At 35.2% G+C, this 25,991-nt stretch overlaps 1 protein-coding gene across 10 annotated transcripts in view; it reads right to left on the bottom strand.

Annotated features, from left to right (window-relative positions):
- Positions 1-25,991, bottom strand: part of LOC148309635 (cytospin-A-like) — a 148,102-nt gene that overhangs the window by 26,206 nt on the left and 95,905 nt on the right. For 7 of the 10 annotated variants that reach the window (XM_088259620.1, XM_088259628.1, XM_088259618.1 and 4 more), the window contains exons 5-15: positions 15,338-15,845; positions 13,724-13,915; positions 12,180-12,323; positions 10,513-10,631; positions 9,143-9,302; positions 8,278-8,370; positions 6,252-6,376; positions 5,354-5,495; positions 3,543-3,701; positions 2,357-2,488; positions 804-941 (exon numbers count right to left, since the gene is read on the bottom strand). In XM_088259620.1, coding sequence (XP_088115746.1) covers positions 804-941; positions 2,357-2,488; positions 3,543-3,701; positions 5,354-5,495; positions 6,252-6,376; positions 8,278-8,370; positions 9,143-9,302; positions 10,513-10,631; positions 12,180-12,323; positions 13,724-13,915; positions 15,338-15,845 — 1,912 coding nt within the window. Of the gene's footprint in view, positions 1-803; positions 942-2,356; positions 2,489-3,542; positions 3,702-5,353; positions 5,496-6,251; positions 6,377-8,277; positions 8,371-9,142; positions 9,303-10,512; positions 10,632-12,179; positions 12,324-13,723; positions 13,916-15,337; positions 16,052-25,991 lie in introns of all 10 variants that reach the window. The other 3 variants (XM_088259625.1, XM_088259622.1, XM_088259624.1) reach the window with 1 other exon arrangement.

The following is a 25,991-nucleotide window of genomic DNA, read 5'->3' as shown; positions in this document are numbered from 1 at the left end:
ATTATTAAACTATAAATTAATTCCATTTAATTTTTTAAAAATGACTAAAAGTTTGTAGATAATTGGGTTCCTATTATTTATATTCAAAGCATTTACTTTGTGGTCAAACATTTTAATTGATATTAGTAATGTTAGTAAATAACCACTCACCGACTACTTCTGTCTACCGGTTTCGAGACGTACCCGTCTCTTCGTCAGGACATACACTACAATTTAACAATCATGCGAACAACACTACACCACACCCACTTAGTACTATTCACATACACTATCACTACACATGCAAAACATGCAGAGCGAGTTGTTAGTCCCACCATGCTTTTGGGAAACTAACTAGCATGGTGGGACTAACAACTCGCTCTGCATGTTTTGCATGTGTAGTGATAGTGTATGTGAATAGTACTAAGTGGGTGTGGTGTAGTGTTGTTCGCATGATTGTTAAATTGTAGTGTATGTCCTGACGAAGAGACGGGTACGTCTCGAAACCGGTAGACAGAAGTAGTCGGTGAGTGGTTATTTACTAAAATTACTAATATCAATTAATTGGGTTCCTGCTCGCCAGGATGAGATGGATATCTGTAGGGAGGGGAATAAGCAGGGCCAGAGTTTTAAAAAACGTTGGCATTTGGTCATTTATTGGGCAAACAAAGAATATATGGTTAAGGTCTTCCTCTCCAAAACGACATTCGCAAATGGGGGAAGTCAAAGACGCCAATCTACGCAAGGTGCTTTCTCACACAGCAATGTCCCATCCTCATTCGACAAATGGTGGATGTATAATATTTTACAAATGGCAAACTTACATCTTTCTCCCTCTCCGTGATCTCAACATTGAGCCTGGCTTGAGCTTCCCGCAGCCTCTGCTCCGCAGCCAGGGTGGCCCTCTGGGCGTCAGCCAGCGTGGCTTGGGAAGTCCTCTTCTCCTCTGTGAGACACTGGCACTATTGAGGAAAACAATAAAAAAGATTAACAATGTTAAAGTACAGTGCTTAACGCGTTTCACTAACGTGGTGGAGGTTCCGAGTTTGATTCCAGAGGGGTCAAAATAATTATAAATGATTTTTACGTCGATGTTTATTTAACATATTGTTTGCGGGCGGTTTTTTCATCAACCCTGACCCTTATTATACTCAGATAGTCTGACGCCCGACCCTCAGTGTACTAATCACAAGAAATTGCAAACCTTATTCCGATCTGTACAATGTTTTTTGGCCTCTCTCGTACTCTAGCAAAAGTAGAATAAAATGCTTATAAGCGTCTCCCGCTCTTCACCAATAGTATGTTTATATTTATGTATTAATTTTAAATCAAAAGTTTTTGTTAATAAAATACAACTTAGTAGACTAAAAAAATCTGTGTTTGATTAAAAATTAATCCATAAATTAAAATGGAGTTCTACAAATTAAATGCCAAATCAATAAATAGTATGTTTACACCCGCTTTTAAGCGTTTCTCAAATCAAAGAAAGAATAAAATCTACAATTGAAAAAATTACATTGCCTTCGTGAAAGGAACTATCAAAATAACACTGCGTCAATACAATGTAGTATACATACACCATTGGGTGCAGATTAGGGTTAGGAAAAAGAAATTTATTTTTATAATTTTACAAATTAAAATTACCAATTAGTTTCAAGTCCTTTATTGTTGTTATTCTATCAAAATGTTATTGTTTTTTTTAATGATCACGATCTCTTCAAAGAACGTAAAAACTCCAAATAAAAATAGACAACTGCATTGTGAATACGGAAACCATAATAAATCAACAACTATATAGTTTTTGCCACTTTTATTTTATTCGATCAGTGACCGGGTTTCATCGTTACCTATGACTGGAGGGAGGGAGGGAGGGAGGGAGGGAGGGAGGGAGGGAGGGAGGGAGGGAGGGAGGGAGGGAGGGAGGGAGGGAGGGAGGCTAGACAAAATTTTATGTTACATACACAAGACGAAACCCGGTCACTGGTCAAATAAAATAAAAGTGGAAAAAACTATACAGTTGTTATTTTTTATTATATAAAATTTTGATTGAAAAATTGTCCGCCTCCATAAATCCACTAATATTTATTTTGACCCTCCAAGAGGGTCAAAATAAATATTAGTGATTTTTCAGTCTAATATTTATTTATTTTGACCCTGGACTGGTACCTGAAGCGGAAGGCTAATCACCTTTCCTTTGTGTATTTAGCGATCAAGATAACACTGCTTCTATACAATGCAGTGCCCTATGCACCATTGGGATGCGGATAAGGGTTAGAATATACATATATAAAATGCAGTTCCATCCAAAAATGTCAGTATAAAACTTAAATCTAACTAAGCAAGTGTTGTATGTATACATATTGCCTTGTACGCATACCTGAAGCTGCAGGTCGTTGTTTGTCTCCTGAAGGGATTGTATCTCCGTCTGCACAGCGGCCTTCTCCTGCTTGATCTGCTCAGCTTGGTACTCCAGGTCAGAGATGGTAGCCTTGGCATTGTTCCTCGCAACCTGGAAAGACAGTCATCTTATTACATGATTCTCAGGGGCGTGCATTCCATATAGTCAGAAAAGCAGTGCCTATCCTAACTTACCCCCGTGATATACCCCCGTGATGTATAGTACCTACCCTACCTTACTAAGTAGTACCAGCTTACCTTACTATCTACCTCTACTCCCTACCCTAGTTAATTCTCTGTGGACGCCACTGATGATTCTTTACTTAGTGCAAGATAAAAAATGAGATTTTTTTCTTAGAGCCCAATGAGTAGATGTCAATCCTTTCCTAATACATAATATTTATTGTAAATCGAATATGTTAGAGTTCAATATCAAAGAAAGAATATACAAATAAATACTTGCATGACTTCAAACCCTTACATCTTAGCTCTGTATTCGTTTAGAGAATTAATGAAGGAACAAATGGAGGTTGTTGTAAGGTGTTAAATTTATGGTTTCTTTGTGTGACAAAAAATCATTTTTATTCTTATAAAATATCAATAATGCTTTTTTTATGTGTTTATTATTATTTTATAATACGCTGTTCATCAAAGATTCTCTCTTCTTTAAACTGAGCAAGCCATTGTCGTTTTTTACATAAAAAACAAAGAAAAATGTGCCAATGATACAAAAGATGACAAAAATTAGAAGATTTGCAGAATACAGATACTGCAGATGTGCCTCATTCAGGGAGTGAACCATGTAAAGATATTATAGATATTTCTTTTCAGTGAAGGACATATTACTGAAAAGAAATATCTATCATAAGTAAAATTTCGATTTAGTTTTTTTCTTTTTTTAAGGAATAACCTGCAAAACCTCTACTTTTAGAGGCTTGCCTGCAGGTAGGATAGTAAGGATAGGGAAGGTAAACGTGAAAAATGCATCACAAACACCAGACCAATTGAAAATGAATCTTTGTTGAATTAATTTTGCAATGCCAATTTTTTAAATATGGAATTACTATTCACAGGGTTTACAACTCGCCATTGGGTGGTTAAAGTGCTAAAGCCTTAAATGTAAAAAAATAATGAAAGAATAAAGAGCGAAACGCTCTGTCTCTCACCAAAGCTTCCTCCTGCAGCTGTGAGAAGAGGTGGGTGAGCCTCTCTTGCTGCCTGCGTGAAGCGGCCAACTGTTCCTGGAGCGATTCGTTCTGCCTCTGCAACGCCGCCGTCTGCTGGCTGCTGCTCGCCCCCGACTGATTGCTCTCCAGGACTGAGATCTGGTGACAAAATTGAAATAATTACTGTTTGCTAAATACTATGTGGTCGCGTTGGTGGAAGATTATCAGTAGAAGATTGCTAGTTCTTTGACTTTGGTTTATTCTATGTATAAGTTTCATACCAAGTTTCATTTTACACTCTAATACTTATTTGATATTACCCTGAAGCGCAGAACTGGTCACCCTGCCTTCGTGAAAGTGATCAAGATAACACTGCATCAATACGATGCAGTGCCCTATGCAAAATTTTTTATATTTATTTATTTCATAAATACATACATTTTTTTTTACTATATGTATTACGGCTCTTTAGGAATGTCCTGTTTTGAGCCGAAATACTTTTAATATTTTTTATTTTATTTTTTTTATTTTTATATAATTATGTTTTTTTTTTAATTATTGGATTATATACATTACATACAATAGATACAATAACAATTTACAGTATAAAGGTTTTACAATAAAATTATTACACCTGGACATTAATTAACTCACTTTCTACCTTGTCCCTTCCAACGGGAAGCAACCATCGACGGACACTGTTCTTAAAGACATGATCACTGCTGGAATTCTTAATGGTTTCGGGCAGCAAATTCAGTATCTTTGGCGCAAGGTATTGAGTGAGGATGGGTAAGAAGAAGAATAAGTTTCATATCTGGGTCACATTCTGCGGGGAGAGGGGTACAGTTTGCTTCAAACGATACTGATGGGGAAAATTGAGGGGAAGAGTGGTCCTGGCAGAAGGCAAACATCTTGGCTGTGCAATATAAGAGATTGGACCGGGATGAGACATGTGGGGAGCTGTTCCAGGTCGCGCAAGATAGAGAAGCCTTCACCAGAGTGATTGTCAACGTCGAGGGGACCTGATATGGCGCAGGAAGAAGTTACGAGGTAGCTCTGTGAGGAAAAAGTTACTAGGTAGCTTAGTGAGTGACTGCTTTTAAACGGAGAGATTTATCTAGAATGCCACTTGCCAGACTATGCGAGTATATACACAATTGTGGGATGTTGTTGTCAACACTGTGTGAGAAACATACCCACATTCCTTACAATTACAATGAAATGTGGATGGACCATTCAACATACCCAAGAATCGCCATTCACATATTCTTCGGATGAAAATCATATTTGAAAAACCTAATACACTTATCCAAAAATAATGGAGCCCTATTTGTTTTATTAAGGCGGGATAATCAATTGCCCGCAACTTAATTTTCCTTAAACCACTTGCACTTTTTGCTTAAAATACAAATAAAAATGTTTTTGTATTGAAAAAAATAGTTTTTCTTTGAAATACATGATTTTGAAAAGAAAAGAGTTATTGAAAGGTAAGAAATAAAATAAAAAATACCGTAGAACGGGGCTACTTGAACTTTGATGTATAACTTGAGCCCAAAACAACAAAAAAATATTTAGATCTGTATTTGGTTAACAATAATGAACATATCGATATGATTCATTGTTTCCCTGACAGATGACACTTATATGTTCATTATTGTAGACCAAATACAGATCTTAATATATTTTTTGTACACATCAAAGTTCAAGTAGCCCCGTTCTACGGTATATAAAAATATTGTTTCAAAACGTATATGCAAAAAATTCAACCATATTACCTTCATGAAATACTAAATAAATAAATATAATAATACCTTTGAGTTGGCTGTGTCCAGCAGATCGGAGACATGCTGCAATTGTGCATGTCTTGTTCCGGCAAGTTCTCTCGCTGAAGTCAACTCCTGTTGCATCTGTTTCAGTTCCGCATTGCAATTCTCTATCGTACATTCTGCCGACCTGATGAAACATAACCAAAAATAAGTGACAATGCAAAAATGAGCAAATACAACAAGCGGTGAGTATACTTCATCACCAGCAGGCTGATTGCAGGCGACTGACGCTTTCTGGGGCTGAATGAAAGAACCCTCCCAATTTTCGGTCACATTACTTTCTAGTAAAAAATACTGTTTGATACATTTTTTAAAGAGGGAGGTATATGGAGCTAATCAACTAATCCATTTATAATAATACATGCAAAAATATATTACCACAACGTCCCTTCAGAATACAACATAAGATTTGACATTTTAAATGTCAAACATAAACAAATGAAAAACAATAATGATTTGGGAATCAGAAAATTAAAATAATAATAAGTTAATAGAGCTGTATGCCCAGAAAAATATTCTAATACTGATTTTTTCATTATTAAATTTGGATTGAGATTAAAAATAAAGTTACGAATCGTACGGGGAAATAATGTCTCTTAAAACCTTCTATTTCTTAGATAATTTTAATAAATTTCAGACAACATATCAATATGTGTTTCTATCACGATACTATTTAATATATTAATTAGAATTTACATTTTAAAATTAAAACTTGTAAATTAAAAAAAAATAATACTATACTCTTTACTAGCAGAAAAACCTGGAATTATTTGCACGAAATAACTTTTAGTAAACAAGAGTGATCTTTTAAATAAATTACATGCTGAGAGAAATGCACAAGTACTAACTTTAATTTATAAAAAAATTATATGCATAGACTTACATAACCCTCTCATGAAGTCGTTCATTTTCTTTGACTGTCGATTCCAACGTCTCCCTCAATTCTAAGTTTTCAGTCTTTAGTTCCTCCTGCTTCTGTAGAAGTACTTCCCTTTCTTCTTGGCCGCTCTGAAATTTAAAGAAATCATAGATATAACCGCTGTTTCAGTCACAATATTCCTTTTTATTGACATGTAACACGTTCACTGCCTTAAAAAAAATGCGATTTCTTTAAAAAATGCGAGATTTTTTTTCATGTTTCAGTAGTAATAAGTGTCTTCACCAATTAAATTCATTTTTGTAATTTTGATTTGTGGTTTCATTTTTTTTTTTTTTTTTTTTTTTCATTTATTTAATATAGTTATATTTTTAAGTACAACATAATACAATTTCTAAACATTTATACATATCGCCCACTCCTTTCAAGAACGTCATAAATTAAAAAACTTGATTATTCAAGAGAACGTTTTTAAAGTTTAAAAATATAATACAATGTATTAAAAATAAATATCAAGCAACTTATTGAACTTTTTAGTATGCAACAGATCTTTTTAGGTAAAACCTGAAGGTTTTTTCTCCATTTGAAAAATATTTAGTATATTTAAAAAAAAAATTAAACGATACCTTTTCTTCAAAATACAAAAAAAACACTTTCTGCCCTGTAGCGGGTAAATATTAAGTTAAAAATATGCCGCTTTTGCTGGGATATAGTACATTTTCTGGGCATTCCGAAAGTATGCACAACTTAAAATTGTCGATTTTTGATTTATGACGTTCTTGAAAGGAGTGAGCGATATGTCAAACTTAGTGTTTTAGATTCGCTGTGCCTCTCCAAAAAGAGACTGAGCACTTGTGCTCGGAAAGGGACTTACACTCAAGGTTTAATATAATTAATGGTATAATAGTCTTTTTTTATATTTTTTTCCAAGCTTTATATGTAATGGGCATTAATTTTTTTTCTTAAGAATTTTTATATCTTCTATTTTTTTTTTTTCAATTTATTTTTATTGAAATATTTCATTTCCAAATATTTGAAGTTTTGTTGAAATTGTTTAGTTTTACATTTTGGAGTTGAAAAATCATTTTAGAATCTCGAAGATAAACTTTTATTTAAATTCAAATATTTGTCACCCTTTAGTAATTGAAAATATATTTGCCCATTTATACCTATCACACGGATCCGTGTATCCAACTCACGCCAGCAGTACACCCAATAGACTGACGCAATTGTATGTTGATGTGCGCGATCACGGATCCTTGAAGTGGGCACCATGCGCTAGACGCATGATACACGGATCCTTGTAGTAGGCATGTAAAGTGTTAATCTGCAGCAACAGTGGAAGACAGAGATGACAACAATACTAATTGATTGAAAAACAGACTACGGTTTGATATTCCCTTCACTCACATATAACCAGCGGTGATGGTGAGAGACAATGATGGCAACATACCTAAGGACTAACAGATGCGGTACATTTGTGGAGGTCCTCACCAAAACGTTACATTTCCATTATAAATTATTTTTAAGTAAACAGGAATTCTAGCTTGTAAAATTGTTACGTTTTGTTGCGATTGAATGATTTTATATTATATTATTTCGAGAAATAAAAATACTTTGTGTTCTGATCCACTCACATTTTTATTAACCAACTAGTTTCGGCAACAACCTGTTGCCCTTTTTAGGGTTACATTTATTATTATTTATTAGTAATAAATGTAACCCTGAAGAGGGCAACAGGTTGTTGCCGAAACTAGTTGGTTAATAAAAATGTGAGTGGATCAGAACACAAAGTATTTTTATTTCTCAAAATAATATATCAATATGATCCACATAGTTAATGCTTTCAATATTCAAAACAAGATTTTATATTAGTTTAACACGTTTTGTCGCAACTTTAATTAAAATTTTGATAGAATACAGTAAACAGAACAGGTTAGCATTTAAAGGGTTTTTTTGTGCAATATTGGAAATATAACTTTTTGGTGAAGATCTCCACATGTGTAGTATGAAAGTGGAGTGATACACATACCTTGAGCAACAAGACAAGCTTCTGTTCTCTCTCTGTTGTGCATCCCTCCTGCTCTGGTCCATCCCTTAGCAGGAGTTCCTGCAGAGTGTCAACCTATGGAGTAATGATGATGAAGTATGAAGCTCAAGGAACTAATGACAAGAATTACAAGAACTATGAACACAGTGCACAAAAGCGACAATATTTAGCGATTCCACAAAACATTTTTTTCATAGTAACAAAGCGGAATACGGTGGATAATGATATATTTGAATTGCCTTTACAGTAAAAGCTCGTTAATTCTAAATTAAAGGGATCAAAAAATTCACAACAAATCAAAGGGAATCATTATGCAGAAAGTCATAATACTGTGATGGCATAATGTTTGTAATAAATATGTTATGATTGCAAACATATGCATAAACATACTTGCACAAATCGACATTATATTACAACAACAAAAATTGCTGAAAATAGTGACCATTATTTTGTCAGTCACTTTGTGGTAAAATCTATCCATTTTTAATTAATGTACTACTTGGTAAATACCACTATTTCTTAAAATCTACTGTGACATGTGTTTCGATGCATTCCGCATCATTTTCAAACATTAATTTTGTCATTTCATGACATGTTGTAGTTGACTGACAGTTATTACTTAACTGATAGTTGTTGCTTAGCTACTACACAATAATGAAGGCTTAGGCTCCACTCACTCCATTACAGTAACATATTTGACTGTTATGGAGTGGTCTAACTCTTGATTGACAACTGCACATTTAAACTAAAAAGGTCTCAAAATAATTCGGTGTAAAATCAATTTCAAACACAAAGTAAAGGCACTTAAAGCGTACAATCCATCTTGTATACATTATCCTCAACTTACTTTGGTCCTGGAGTCTTCTAGCTTCTCAGTCTGCCGGCAGAGTGATTCCAGCAGGACCGCCTTCTCGTCGGAGAGACGTTCATTGTCCACTTGTACTTCTGTCAACTGGTTCTGAAGATCAGATAGCTCCTGAAGGGTGGCCTGTAGTTCTTCGTTGGTGCTACAAATAAATACATGCTGTATATTATAAACTGCTCCAGATTATGTCGTTAGGTGGAGAAGGCAACAAAGGAGACAATGGTATGCGCATGTGAGGAAAATGGAACCATCCAGACTCCCCCACATTGCACTGCACCCCAAGGTAGACGACTCCCAGGCAGACCACTAAGATATGGATTGACAGCTGGGAATCGACATCGCAGGAGGCTAATCCATCCTAAAAACAAGCCAAAAGGCCTACACCAAGCAGGAGAAGTAGAAGATTTTGTTAAGCTCAATATGTGGGACAGAAACGAAGATCTTCAAAGAATAGATTCTAGAAGATAGGTGTGTTGAGATGGTTTGGACATGTGAAATGAATGAGTAAGAACAGTTAAATAAATTTATAAGGCGAATGTAGTTGGAAATAGGAGCAGAGGAAAAGCGAGAAAAACTTGGCATTACCAAGTGTATTTCAAATACTTAAAATTGGCATCTGTGGGCAAAATCTTAAAGTAATATTGCTTGGACTGATCTTTCTCACATTCAAAGTATACGAGTCATCCGTGGCAGAGCCAGATGTTATTTGTTACTATCTATTGGATAAATGAATATATTGTACATGGTATCATTTTTCATAATATCGTACAATAAGTCGGGTGTGTGTTTTGACCTCCGCTGAACTCAGGAGACTGACTCACCGAACCCCTGGGGTTTGATCGAACCCAGATTATAACCACTGTTCTAGTGGCATCTGTGAGCAAAATCTTAAAGTAATATTGCTTGGACTGATCTTTTGTTATGTTCAAAGTATGACATACACAAAGATACTTATCATCCGTGTTTCTCAAAAGAAATCTTAAAGACTCGTATACGATTCATTCGTGGCGAATATGTTAAGATTAATGAAATGGTTTCAGAATGCAAAAAATTATTGATCCCACATTAACACACTTAGGACGGGAAAGGTATTTCTACCCGTTCGGTCAATTGATGCTTAAGGACGGGAAGGTTATTTTTACCTTCTGCGCCGGCCTCATTTCAAAGTCAGAAAAGAAGGAATTATTTAATGTTATTATATGAATATAATGGATCTATCTCTTTGTTGAGGTTTAAACTATATGCGCAGAATTATCAAATCCCGTTGCTAGCGATCCCGAGACTTCATGCACAGTAGACAAACCTAACCTTTTCTAATCTAACCTTACCACTGCACTGTGAAGGCTAGTTACCTGTAATGATTCTCCTCCATCTGCAGGATTCGATCCTGTAAACAGGCGACAGAAACCTCGCTCAGGGAGCTGGAGGAATGCTTGTCCCATTCCGGAGTCATCGCTTCACCGTCGGAATCCTGGAATACAAAAACCTACAGTTAATCCATGAGGACAGAAATAACAAATTCAAAACTCAATAGCAATTATGTAAACTTTGGAAGAGAGAATCTGGATTATGACAGCTTTTATAATTCAAATATAATAATCAAACACTGAAATTATTAAACCAGGTAATATCACCCAGACTGTGATGGATACTTTGTATGTATCTAAGAGTTGAACAGTCAACCATGACAAATTGTATTTCAACTTATTCTTCAATTCAATTCAATTCGATTCAATTTATTTAATAAAAAAATAATATATACATTACAAACAATATTCAAGGCGTATATATTATAATAAAAGTAAGCAATAAGACTTAAAGGTGTAGAAGAATCCCACTTCGGAAAACTCCTGCGGACACATGAAACAGATCAATAACCAATGTGATATTGTTCAACATAGCGGTAGCTCTTCCTACAGGCATAACCATCGGCAGGTTGGTCCTGTGTATAGGAATGTGAAACAATCTATGCCGACGCTGTCTTAGGTAACTATCGGGAACATACAGACCGATGCTCTGGATAATTTCAGGATTATCGATCATACCGCGCAACAATCGATAAAAATGCGTAATCAAATACACATTCCTTCTAGTCTCTAAACTATTGTAGCCAAGCATACCCTGGAGAAACTGGGTCATTCTTCTTTGTGTAGGCCTTTTGTTTTTAAGAGCGAATAGCTTCCTGCAATGATGATTCCCAGCTATCAATCCATATTTTAAATAATATTTGTTATTCTGAATCAGTTTTGTGCCTATGACAAAGTGCAGGTTTGGTAGACCAATTATAATATATATCGGGAGGGTGTAAGGTTGTAGGCGTATAGTTTGACAGCTTCTACAACTGGAAACACTGTCGGATTACAGCGCCACCCAATATACACACACAGTCCACAAAATAGTGACACAGTAGCGAGGAATTTCAGCCCTACGAATCCATGCAGCTGTGATGATTCTATCCAGTAAGGCCAACATATCATCTCTTAATACATTGTTTGCGGGAATCTCTTAAAAGCGTATTTTACATATCGTTGGTAGAGAGTGGGAGACGCTTATAAGCGTTCTATTTGCTTACTTTTAGTAGAGTGCGACAGACGCCAAAAAACATTGTACAGATCGGAATTGGGTTCGCAGTTACTTTTTAAAAAAATTTGTACACATTTATTTAAATCACAATTTATACATATTTAGAACTTTTTTATTTGCAGAGACCCACCAAGCCACCTTGTGTGTCTTGTCGGTGGAGTTCTTTTTTAATAGATTTTTATTATTTTTAACAATTTTAACCTAATAGACACAAAAAAGAGACTTGTGATTAGATTGTTTGGGTGATTAGTATATGACCCTAATTAGAATACTAATTAGGGTCGGGATTGATGAAAAAACTGCCCTATAACAATATTTTGCTTCATTCCAGTCCAATATCAGGTAAGTGCCCGTTTTGAGAGATAAATGCTATCATATAGGAAAAAATATACTCTTCAAAATAACTTGGTCGCGTTCAAAAGGTTTAATGACATACCATTGGCATGGAAGATGGGGCTGAACAGCTTCCGGCCTCTTGTAGAAGTTGTCTCTTTTCACTATCGCTGAGCGGTGAGTGGGCCACGCCGCGAAGTCTAGCTCGTAGAGCCACGTTCTCTGCAGTAGCACGCTCACTGATCATCTGAAAATTTCATTATTTATTTCAGACTATCATTTAAACATGCAGTAACATTCCCTATTGAAACCATTAACCAATTAACCATAAGCTAGCTTAAGACTAACATAAACCATAGTCATTTTGTTGACATGTACTTTACTTTTTACGTTAGCTGAACATTGTTATTTATGTTGGTTGACTAACAGTCCAGAAACAGAGTAAGAAAATAACCCAAAAGGGATTATTTCAGATCATGACTAGATGAAGATAATATGAAAATGATCTCACTAATTATTTCAGCTTAAATAATTTTCGTATCTGAATTTTGATTTTTCCCTTATTCGAGTTTTCTTCTCTGATTCGGAAACATTGCTTATGAATCTAAACATACTTTTTTACTATAAAATCAGAATTCCTCAAAATCAGAGGTTCACGGTATTCGTCCCTCTGGGCTCTGATTGATGTTGAGATCGCAAGGATTCCGCAGTCCAAGAAACCAGATTTTAACAGAACGAAATACCATATATTGTAACAAAAAAACCTTGAAAATGGTTGTGCATCAACAAGTCTCAAAAAACTATTCAAAACAAAAACTGGAAGAGTTATTCATGGCACGATCAGGAGTGGCATTGCAAACCTACTATCTACATTACTACTACTCTGCTACTATCACTCCGTTTTTCTGGAGGGGAGACTAGATGGAACGCCACACTCCTCTGTCTTTATCTCCGAGCTTCCTTCACATCCAAACATCTTATCATACATATCATAGTCATGCAAGGGTAGGCAGAGATGATGGAATGCCACAATCTTCTGTCCTGACCACACCTAGCTTCCTTCGCATCCATACATCTTATCATACACATTACAAGACATAGATCTAATTGTAAATTTGTTCATACATGCTACATAGTGTAGATAAATTCAATTTTACTTTCGGCCGATGAATAAATAAACACCCATTACTTTTTTGGTAACTTCATATGATGCTACAACAATAACTTCCTGATGATGCTGATCAACAACTCATTTCTACACCCAGTACAGTAAGTAATTTACAAATAAAATCCCTGAAGTAAAGTTAAATTTATCTGCACTATGTAGCTAAAGCGTTTGGGATCGAGACTTATATCCAATGGTTATAAAATAAATGGTGATGGTTTTTTAGTCCGCCTCCGTAGTGTAATGGTCAGTACGCTCGGCTACCGTTCTGGAGGTCCCGGGTTCGATTCCCAAGGGGGGCAAAATAAATATAAGTGATTTTTTTCACTAATATTTATTCAATATTACCCTGGACTGGTACCTGAAGCTGAGGGCTGATCACCTTTCCTTTATTTGTAAACGATCAAGATAACACTGCGTTTATATGACGCAGTGCCCTATGCACCATTGGGGTGCGGATTATTTTATTATTATTATATTACCTTCAGGTCTGCCAGCTCCTTGCGTAGATCCGCCATATCCTGTTGTTGCTGCACCAGCTCCAGCACCTTCCTCTGCAGCTCCTCCTTCTCCCTAGCAACTTCCTCCAGCTCTTTCTTCACCACCTCCAAGTTGGGATCGGGGCCAGGAGATGGAGTCAGAACAAAGTCGGTATCAATGGTGATCGTACCCACCTAGAATAAAAACGTTTGCATAAAGAATATGTCACTTCAAAAGAAATTAGAAACATTGTCAAACGCATTTAATGAATTTTAGCTAAAAATCTAACTTTATTAGTAATTTTTCTAACCCAAATCCACATTACGGGTTACTCGTGGAAATTCACCACAGAAGCTCTAAAGCTTAGCGAAAAACGAATAAGGATCCTAACTAGGACCTTGATAGGACACTGCAGACTGAGGAAACACATGACAAAAATTTCACTTCATGACTCCCCAGTATGCAGATTTTGTATGGAGGATAACGAAACGCCAATCCACATTCTCTACAATTGTGACGGACTGGCTGGTAAACGAAGTCACATCCTTGGAGGACCTCTACTGGACTCCGAGAAGGTGAAGCTCCTACCACCAAGACAGGTCGTGAGTTACATGACTTACGTAGGTCTTGGCGGTGAGCTGTAATACAGAGGGAGGTCACAATAGACCTAATATGGTAGCAGTGACATAAGGGATGCAAGATCCCTTGACCTTAAAAAAATAAAACCATAATCCGCACCCAATGGTGCATAGGGCACTGCATTAAAAAAAAATGTATATATATATATATATATATATATATATATATATATATATATATATATATATATATATATATATATTTATATACTTGTGTTTTTATTGAAGAAGGGTTCAAACTCAGAAACTCTGACACAGAGTCCGCGATACTAACCACAGGACCGCAACCCGACGCATTGTATTGACGCAGTATTATCTTAATCATTATTTACATGAAGGAAAGTTATCAATCCTGTGCTTTAGGTACCAGTTAAAGATAATATTAAGAGTGAAAAACCAATAATATTTATTTTGACCTCCCTGGGAATCCAACCCAGGGCCTCCAGCATGGTAGCTAAATGCGCTAGCCATTACACTACGGAGGTGGACAACTATTACTAATTAATATGTATCAAAACTGCTTAATATATATTGATTAGTATTAATTAGTCTTAAGGAAAGGAGCTGTTTGCTTTGAAACCAGTTGATGTTATAATTAATTTACAATAAGACATTTAAGTATTGATTTTATAATAAAGTTAGTTTTTTAATTATAAAATGGAAAATCACAAAGTTAGTACTTTAAATATTAACAGTCATATTTTAAAAGTTATTTAGGATGCTGACTCTGCAGTATGTCAGGACATAAGAGTGTGGCGTTCCATCCTCTCTGCCTACCCCTGCGGGGAAAGGGCGTGATGGTAGTAGTAGTAGTAGTAGTTAAACAGTTGAAGCGCAGGAGTGATCACCTTGCCTTCATGTAAGTAACGATTAAGATAACACTGCGTCAATATTATGCAATTCCTTATGCACCATTGGGTGCAGATAAGGGTTACAAGAAGAAGAAGATGAAGATTATGTAAATAAAATAATAGCTACCTCGGCAGTTCCGTTGTATTCCTGGACGATGGGAATGTTCAGAATCAAAGGGGGCAGACTGTTGCACTCGGGTTTGTCCGTATCGTCCGGGGGCAGCAGGCTCTCCGAGGGCCTCTCCAGCCGGCACGAGCTGCTCAGCTTGCCCTTGAACAGCAGCGGCTCCTCGGCCGCGCGCTCCGTCAGCTGGTCCGCCGAGCTGTACTCGATCTTGTTGTTGTTCCTCGACCGGCGCAGGCTGGCTACCTCCGGCCTGGAGAACTCGCCCTCCATCTCCTCGGACGCCCTGTCCACCTCGTCGAGGGTCTCATGGCTCGGCGCGAGCTGCGCCTCGGCCTGCTTGTCCCTCCTGCCCTTGTGTATCTTGTCCTTGGAGCCGAACACCTTGGCCGACTTCTCCTTGGTGACCGGCGCTATCTTGTGGTGCTTGGAGTCGAGACTCGAGATGGACGTCGCGCCTTTGAGCGGCGCCCCTTCCGCCTGGGCCTTGCTCCCGGAGGTGTGGTGGCCTCTGCGGAACAGGGATTTGATTTTCATCATATTGACGCACTGTTTCAACACATTTCACGATGTTTTCCGGCTCGGATCGCGGACCTTCTCGCGCGGGCCTTCTCACGCCGGCCCTTTCACGCGGACCTTCTCACGTGGGCCTCCTCACGCGGGATAAATCATACTGTCCGTTTATTCACAGCCGGTAGCTACGCGCCGCTACGTGCGCTATTATAATATAATAGACGAAGAATCATTAGTATGTACTACACGACCGGTAACAACACCGCGCTCAAAATGACTCGTTGGCTCGAGAACAAGTAACGAGTATGCACATATCTTATCGCCCAGTGTCTCTATTGACATTAGATCTAAATTAAAGACTTTATCGCTCGAGTATCATGAATGAAGTCAGTTATTTAAACATAATATACATACTAGGAGTATCTATTTTATTATTTTCAGCGATAACGATAAACGATTGTTTTCCTCTTGGTACTACGAGTGCGAGTGATACGTAATTAAATCGTAAAAATCACAAGTTACTACACAAGACACGTGAATCAATAGCCTGTTAGCATTAATACAATTGTCACATAAATAATATTTACAGTCAGTACTCTTAATACTGGATAAAATAATACTAAGGCGATGATAATCAAAGAAATATAAATTATGTTTTAAAATCGATCTTTGCATCCCTTTCCGATTTAATTCTACACTTAAACGTTGCATGGGACAAAAAAATTATTCGCGATTTCGCGCGTATACAAGTATCAATTTTTTCTCGAAATTATAAACCATTGATCAATATCAATCACTATGCCTATTTCTACTAGATTATTTTTTTTTCAAACTCTATTGAAAATACACCAAAATTTGCAATAAAATGCGTAAAAAATAAACACAAATAAAAAACTACTGCGAAATATAATAATATACTTCATTGTCAAAAAACAATTGATATAGTTTTTATTATTACTATATTAAGTATTTTTCCATATTCATTAACAATTAAATTGACAATAAACTAGTTTTTTTTCATTACTAAGCCTCCACTCGTTTACGAGTGATTTAAATATATAATTTCGATTTTAAATATACAAAATACTTATATTTTATATATATATATATATATATTTGATCTGACGATATTACAAAGAAGAACGCAATAAAAGTGTAGGGAATTAGGATTTGAATGGAGAATTAATTTGTATACACCGTGTTATAATTAACGGTTTGCAATAAATTATAAAAATGCCTTTATGAGAAAAATTTACAATATCACGTATATTGCACAATATACAGAACAAAAGATGAAAATATCGTAGGGCACTGAGGCATTTTCCATCGCAAGGTATTGTGTTAAGGTTTAAATTCTCAGCCGCGTCTAATAACAGCGGAGGTTCCCGTTTATGAACGAATTACGCTATTTTTTGTTCTTGAACTCATTCAATTGTGTCGGGCCAGTACGGCGAAGCAGTAGATGCGAACCCGGTTTAAAGCCGGTCGAAAACTGGTATAAACGTTTTTTTTTTATATTAAACTGTGCTTAAAATCGGCAAAAGTTTTATAATACATAAGTATATAAAACGCATCTTCGTATAAAAAACGGATTCTATAAAATTACCTAACTTAATGTAATATAAATTTATTAAATAAAATAATTTGTCGGTATCGGTTTTTTTATTACAAAAACCGTAATTTTTCTCATTCAATTGTTTCGCAAATTGTCGGGGTAGAAACTATACCCGAAGATGCAAAGCTGATTCAAAACTGGTGTAAAACGTTTTTTGGATAATTAAAATGTGCTAAAATCGATAAAATCCTTACAAAATATGGATATCTTCGTAAAAAAAAAATCGGTTCTATAAAATTAACTTACTAAATTTAATTCAAATGACTTTCCAGATGGGACCTAACGAGGAAGAAATCGACGTCGAATGAGATAAGACATTAGAAACTGGATGGGATAAATATAAAAATTAAATATTTTTTAGTTTTTCGTTGAATTAAAATATCTACAATTTAAACCTTCATATCTCCCTTACTTCTCTACAGATTTGAATAAGAATGTTACCTGTCTTGTGATTTTTCATATTAATTTATTAGCCAATAATAACACATCATGAGAGTGATCCATTGAAAATACTCCAAATCAATAGAAACTACAAAGAAATTCAGGCCAATCTCTAGCGAGCACGTTATCCCCATATCGCAGGTACAGTTAGCTATGAAAATAGCTTCACACACCGAACTACCGCAATCACCATAATGATACACCTAGTAATTCGCTATTTCCTTGTCCCTACTACGTACTGGCCTAAACTACATATATGTTATACACATAAATAGATTAAATAATTATGTAGGTATGTTTGGCATGTGTAACAGAAATATATAACTACTCTATAATTTCGCAATTCAAGGGCAAATTTTACGGTACAATAGCCTATGTTGAACGTGAAAATGATACTAAATGATAACTGACTTGCTTGCTATAGTAAATAAATATGTATATTTATATATATATATATATATATATATATATATATACATATATATATATATATATATATATGTATGTATATATATATATATATATATATATATATATATATATATATATATATATATATATGTATATAGATACATATATATATATATATATATATATATATATATATATATATATATATATATATATATATATATATATATATATATGTATATAGATACATATATATATATATATATATATATATATATATTTTAAAAACAATGTTTTAATAACATATGCGGCAAAATGGTGTTTAGTCTGTTCACAGTTATTTTGCCTCTAGTTTTTTTTATTGTTATTTATATTGCCAAATAAATAATGGGAAAAAAACAGAGGTAAGATAACTGTGAACAGACTGTATGATAGATGTTCGAATGGTGATATATCATAAGGAAGAATGCAAGGCTGAGATAAGCATTATCGACAAAATGAAGAAAGGTGTGTTGAGATGGTATGGACATGTAAAACGAATGAGTGAAGAAAGAGCAGTAAAATAAATTTATGAGACGAATGTAGTTGTAAATAGGATCAAAATTATAAAATGTAAAAGATAAATTATCCAAATTATTATTATTATTGGGAATCGGAGCAGAGGAAGACAGGAAAATTTGGCATTATCACGTGTTTTAAATGCTTGAAAGTAGTCAGGTCAGTAGTAGAAATAATCGGCGAGTATGTATGAGGAGATGCATGAATGTGGACATGGTGAAGATTGCTAGCAAAGACAGAACGGTGTGGCTTTCTAATCCCTCTGACTACCCCTTCGGGGAAGCAGCGTGATTGAAGCGGATTAGTTCAAATTCCGTGTAATGTTTTTTTTTCCGTGTAATGGTATAATAGACCTTTGAATGGTTATTGCGTGCGTAGAAAAGATATGTACGAGATTCTACATAAAACAACCCTTCGATATTTTAGTAATATTCCCTTAGGGAAAACAAAAGCAACCCTCTTCCAGATTTAATATGCAAAAACGAAAATTTACGAAGGGCTGTAAATGCCGGATTAGATTATTTCTTCAAGGGCTGTGCGAAGGGAAGAGAATGTTGCGCTATAGAAGCTAGATACTCGTAAATTTAAAGGTTAACTTAACAGTCAGTTTTCACGAATTTAACAGCATGTATTTATTTTTATTTGCAAGCACAGAAAAATCTCGATATAACGTACCGCTATTTAACGGACAAAAAATTCGGTATAAATAAACGGCTCACTTAACTCGGAACATGTATGCCGGATTCCGGAACAAAACATAAAACAACAAAATATATATCGGTAGTGTAAAGGCAAAGGGGTATATCTGTCAAATTTTTCATTTTCTAAGTTTGTTCCACAAAATGTATAAAAAAGCGTATTCCATAATCCGGCAAAATAATAAAGCTGTAATTGCATTACTCACTTAGTTTTCTTAAGATATGTACATATAAAAATACATAAAACAAATGAGTTATTTCATTTCACAAGATTTTTTTTCTCTCCTGTAAAATTTGGTCTGATACAAATATACCCCTTCGCCTTTACACTACCGATATAAAATATTTCACCCTAGATCAGTGTTTCCCAACGTGGGGCGCGCGCCCCCACCGGGGGCTATTTGAATGTCTTGGGGGGCAATGCGCAAGTCATTAATATTTGTTGCATTGTTGTCGAAAAACGCATTTTCAAGTAAGTAAATTTTCAAGTTAGTCAAATTAGTAACCCACATAAAAACTCTGCGCATCAAACCCAAGGATCGCACTTATTTTTTTTCCAATAGCAATGTAATATGCACATATTATTTATTTATAAAAATGAAATGTGTACGTGCATTTTTAAGATGAAGATTTTTTTGGTAGTTAAAAATTTGATAGGGAGGGGTGCGCAGATTTTTGAATCGCTGAAGTGGGGCATGGTACACATACGGTTGGGAAACCCTGTCCTAGATTGTCCGCCTCCGTGGTGTAATGTTTAGCTTGTTTAACTACCGTGCTGGAGGTCCCTGGTTCGATTCCCAGGTGGAGGGTGAAAATAAATATAAGTGAACTTACACTCTAATATTTATTTCATATTACCCTGGACGGGTCGCTGGAACGCGGGAGTGATACCTTGCCTTAATATGATAACCATCAAGATAACACTGCGTTTATATGATGGCAGTGCCCTATGCACCATATTGGGTGCGGATAAAGTAATATTCTTTGGGTGTAAGATACCAGGCGATTATGATCTAGGTGACTTTGTATATCGTAGTTATACAGTAGAAAGTGACCAAGTGCATTTCTTACAAAAACGTGATCATTGACTATTTGATATCTTACTACAGTATCTACTCAATGAATTAGGGCCACGCAGAATTTCGCGCGATTTCTCAATTCAAACAGGAATAACTCAGAGAAAACCTTGAATAAAACAACATTGAATTTTATTTACACATGAACACTTTATTACGCTTAAATTATGCATATATTTTCATATAAATATAGTTAGTATTTAGTATTTCCACCTTTGGCAGAAATAACTGCCTCAATTCTTTTTGGCATACTTAAAATGCACTGTTTTATCGTGTTTTTTATTTCTTCGTCTTCTGACCAAATTTTTTGAATATTTTTTTTTAGACAGTCTACTGTCGAATTTGGAAATGAGTATACCTTATTTTTTAACATGCTCCATGTGTTTTCTATAGGATTAAGGTCCGGAGAATTTCCAGGCCAGGGGAGCAAAGGCAGATTTTTGTTAGACAAAAAATTTATTATTGATTTAGCCCGGTGGCAAGGTGTCCCATCCTGCATGAAGGTGTATGGACCTTTTGTTGGGTCGAGTGTATGGTAGAAGGGCAATAAAATTCGTTTGAGGACCTGCTTATAGGAATTTTGGTTCATTGTTCCTTCCACGAAAAACAACGGCCCAGGTAAATTGTTAATAATACATGACCATATCATTGTTGCAGGGGGGTGTTTGATAACTTTTACCACACAGGCCTCATTGTAACGTTCCATTGGTGTTCTCCTGACGAATCGACGGCTCTCTGTCACGGTTTCTAAACGGCACTCATCACTAAAGATGACCTGAAAAATAATGAAAATTTAAGTTTAATTCAAATATATAAGTTTATTTACTAAAATGATATGTTGAAAATTCAATTTAAATAAATACCTTTTTCCAATCATCTACCGAGTAATTTTGATGTAGCCTGGCCCATTTTAATCTATCCGCTTTCATTCGTGGTGTCAATTTTGGTACTTTTACAGGGCGCCTGCATTTCAGATTTACTTCGTAAAGACGTCGCCTCAGTGTTGATACCGATATATTTATACCCTCTTCTTCCAATTTTATTTTCAATGTTTTTGCTGATGCACTACGATTTTCTAAGGCACTTTGAACGATTTTTCGATCAGTCCTCGGTGTTGTTTTTCTAATCCTACGACAGTTCTTTCGCCGATTGCTGATGGCGGGTGACTGATTTTTTATTGATTTTGAAATTCTGTCCACTGTTTGACGAGAAACGTTTTATTTTTTTGAAATTTCTCTATTAGATAGTATTCCTAATTTCAGTAGCACTATAACACTAGATTTTTTTTCCTCAGAAATGTCTTTACTTTTTCCCATTTTGTCCTTTTCAAAAGAAACACTTGTGTTTACAAAAAAAAAATTATACTTTATGAACTAAAATTAAAAATTAAGTTTTTTTCACAAGACACAATAACTATATAACCTCTCTGAACAAAACAACAACCAGAACTCAAGAAACCTCACTAATAAATGAGATAGGACTATTTTTTGAACTTTCAACTATCTGTCTACCTGTGCTAATTAGGGACCTTTCTCAGAAAAAGGGTTTGAAATTTTGTAAAGGCTTAAATAATTCAGGTATATTTTACATATTATTGAAGGTAATATACATGATATTAGATGTCAATAGAAAACTTAAAGTATTTATGTAAAATAAATATAATAATCCAAAAGATTTCAGAGTATTCAAAAAAATAATGGGTGGCCCTAATTCATTGAGTAGATACTGTAGCTTAATATTATCCTGGAAAAAATCCCAAGGATTTTAAACTTGGAAGTATAATATATTGACATGTTAAAAATGACTAACTGCATTGATGTTTATTTTCTTGCCAAGCAAAAGTGACTTAAATGGCCCTCCTGAACATTTTACGTTTTGTTAGTTGGTCACTTTCTCCTGTACGACTACGATATGACAGAAGGACCTACAACCTGAGGACGGGGAGAGCTGACACCAACAGTCTACAAAGACGATAAGTTGGGATAGAGCAAGGAAGAATAATATATAAATAGTATATAGTGCGGTATATATGATTTGAAGAGTTATAAACTCCACAGTATGTATTTTCCCACGAAATGACCATCGGAATGCTCGAACATCGACCTTCCACCTCCGGTACATTGTATGTATGTATAACATTCAATCCTTACGCCCGATGTATTAAGCAATTAATCAATAGACCATTAAACGGTTTCGCCGCGCTGAGACATTCACACTTCGCTAATTAGGAGACCGTATCGATGAGGATAATGTGCCCGGCTCGTAAGGCGCCAGACAACTTGACCGTCGGCCATAAAGTATGCCCGCAAAGGATATAAATTAGAGCCGTTAGAAATAAAAATAAATAATAAAAAAAAACCTCTATAAATCCGTGTAAGAATTTTTTTAAATTACCTAACGTCCAAGTGACTATGAAATCTAGCAACGGCTTATGCAAAACCGCTTATCATGACCCTACTCAGGCTTCAACTTTTTAAGTTTTACAGCCTATGCCTACTCGTGAGTGGATTTACTCTTTATGTTTAAAGTTACTATAATTTCATGTAATTCATGAGTGAAAATTCTAGGCAAAAACACTCGCTATCTCGCTAGAGGCATGAGTTTATACATTTCATTGATTCTAAGTTAGCAGTGAAGTTACTTAGGCGTATGATTTTATGTTTAAAAAAAATACACGGCTTCACGCTGAAAATAATGGAGATAAATTTAATAATCGATAAATTAATATTAACGGTTCTCCGTTGCCATTATTACATCATACGCCTAGTCATGTTGGGAAATTTAATTAACTAACTATCATGCCGCTTCCCCGCAGGGGTAAGCAGAAACGCCACACTACTCTATCTTTGCAAACATTCTTCCCCTCTGCCATATTCATACATCTCCATGAGGATGTATGAACATCCCCGCCGACTATTCGATTGTCGACTCCTGACCTAACCTCTTTCGTTTAAAATACTTGATCATGCCAAGTTTTCAACGGTCTTCCTATGCTTCTATTTCCAACTACATTCGCCTCATATTTTTTACTGTTCTTTCTTCACGCATTCGATTCACATACCCAAACCATCTCGACAAACCCTTCTTAATTTGTTTGATAATGCTTATCTCAGCCTTGCATTCTTTCCTATATTAACATTCGAACATCTATCATACATCATTTTGCGGCAAATGATTCTCGCATTTCAAATGCTTTCAGTCTATGCTTCCATCCTTCTTTTGCCAACTCCATGATTCTTCAACATACAGCGTTGTTTTTTTTTTAAGAGAAATATTTGTGTTTTTATTATTTTCACAAATATTTCACTTTCATACTATTTCTGTGAGCCTAAGCGGCTCATTATTAGAAATAGGTATCAAATTGCGGTAGAGTGTACAGACAGTTGAGCTTTCGCTGATAGGTTTTTTTTATTGTTGTTTTTATTATTTACAAAAATACTTCAACTTCATACTATTTCTGTGAGCCTTAGTGGCCCATTATTAAAAATAGGTATCAAATTTTTGCTGTAACAGATTTTATAATATGTATTTTTTTGTTTTTTACCTCACATATCGCTCACTCCTTTCAACAACGTCATTTATCAAAAAACTAGATTTTTCGAGAGATCGTTTTTAAAGTTTAAAAATATAATACAATGTATTAAAAATAAATATCAAGCCATTTAAGGTTTTTTTCCCCATTTGAAAAATATTTAGTATTTTTTAAAAAATAATTAAATATACCTTTTCTTCAAAATGCAAAAACAACACGTTCTGCCCTGTAGCGGGTAAATATTAAGTTTAAATATGCCGCTTTTGCTGGGATATAGTAAATTTTCTGGGCATTCCGAAATGATGCACAACTGAAAATTGACGATTTTTGATATATAATATGACGTTGTTGAAAGGAGTGAGCGATATGTAAACTGGCAAAATGGTATAATTGAACAAGTCTAGTGTACTAATTAGCGCACATGTACGGGCTCACCGTACTTGCGCACCGATCCGAATTACAAAAATCGAGTTGGCCTAAATTCGAAAGAACGAAAAAGTGAATCAAAAGTCGCCGGTAATTGGATGCATGAAGCCGCATTGGACCGACCAAGTATCGCCGCGTGCTACTTTCCACGGGAGAGAGTCAAACCGGATCGGTCTGCGGGTGCGATCGAGACCAGATAAATCTTCCTACAGCCGAGACGAGACCATCGGACACCGGAGCAGAGAAAGGCATGAAAACTGGGCAGACCGAGAGGTAACGGGAGATACTAATTAACCAAGTATCTTTTCTAGGGATGGAGATATTGATAATGATGTAGAAAGGAGACATCTGCAACAATCAAGCAGAGAAAGCTGATGTACTTCGAACACCTCATGAGAAATGAAAAATATCGTCTTCTCCACCTAATCATACAAGGAAAGATTGAAGGGCGAAGAACTCAAGGACGCCGAAGGACATCATGGCTGAAAAACAATGGTTTGGCAGAAGCACCAAATCTCTCTTCCGAGCATCAAAAGTGAAGATAGCCATGATGATCGCCGATCTTCGTTAGAAGTGGCACAGAAAGAAGAAGTAAAAGGACAGTGAATGGTGCACTAAATTCAGTAACAGAAAAGTTTAGATTTATTTAATACATTATTATCTAATATATTTATTTAATATATTGTCTGTACTTTCTCAGCATTTCTTCTCCATGTTACAATGGATAAATTTAAATGTTTTGAATATTGAAAGCACTAATTTTGTGGATCATATTGATATATTATTTTGAGAAATAAAAAGACTTTGTTTTTTGATCCACTCACATTATTATTAACAACCAACTAGTTTCGGCAACAACCTGTTGCCCTCTTCGGGGTTTGTTTTAATAAAAATGTGAGTGGGTCAAAAAACAAAGTCATTTTATTTCTCCAAAATATATTACAATGATTCACAAAGTGAATTCTTTAAATATTCGAAATATAATTTCAATCTTTCCCACCTTCAATTTCCCGCATTCAATCAACCACAGATTCTGCCGCAAACTCGCACATGAAGCGACTAAAACTGGACACTAATTGTAAAAGTAAAATTAAATTTGGACTTTCGAAGATAAACCAATTTTTAAATATTGAACGATATTCAAATTTTAAACATTGTTTACATGATTATTTTAAACATTGTTAACATGATTATATTAAACATTATTTACATGATCATATTAAACATTGTTTACATGATTATATTAAACGTTTTTTACATGATTATACAAAACATAGAATAGGCAAAAGAAGAATGAAAGCAGAGTAAACGCCGTTTTGCCGAATTGAACTAATCGGCTGTCCAAACTTAAAACACAGTAAGGGACTTTTTTTGTTGTACGTTTTTT

This window comes from Brachycentrus maculatus, unplaced genomic scaffold (assembly GCF_059751285.1).
Source record: "Brachycentrus maculatus isolate JH-2025_06_01 unplaced genomic scaffold, ASM5975128v1 h1tg000119l, whole genome shotgun sequence".
NCBI lineage: Eukaryota > Metazoa > Arthropoda > Insecta > Trichoptera > Brachycentridae > Brachycentrus > Brachycentrus maculatus.
This window is presented reverse-complemented; position numbering and strand designations above follow the sequence as displayed.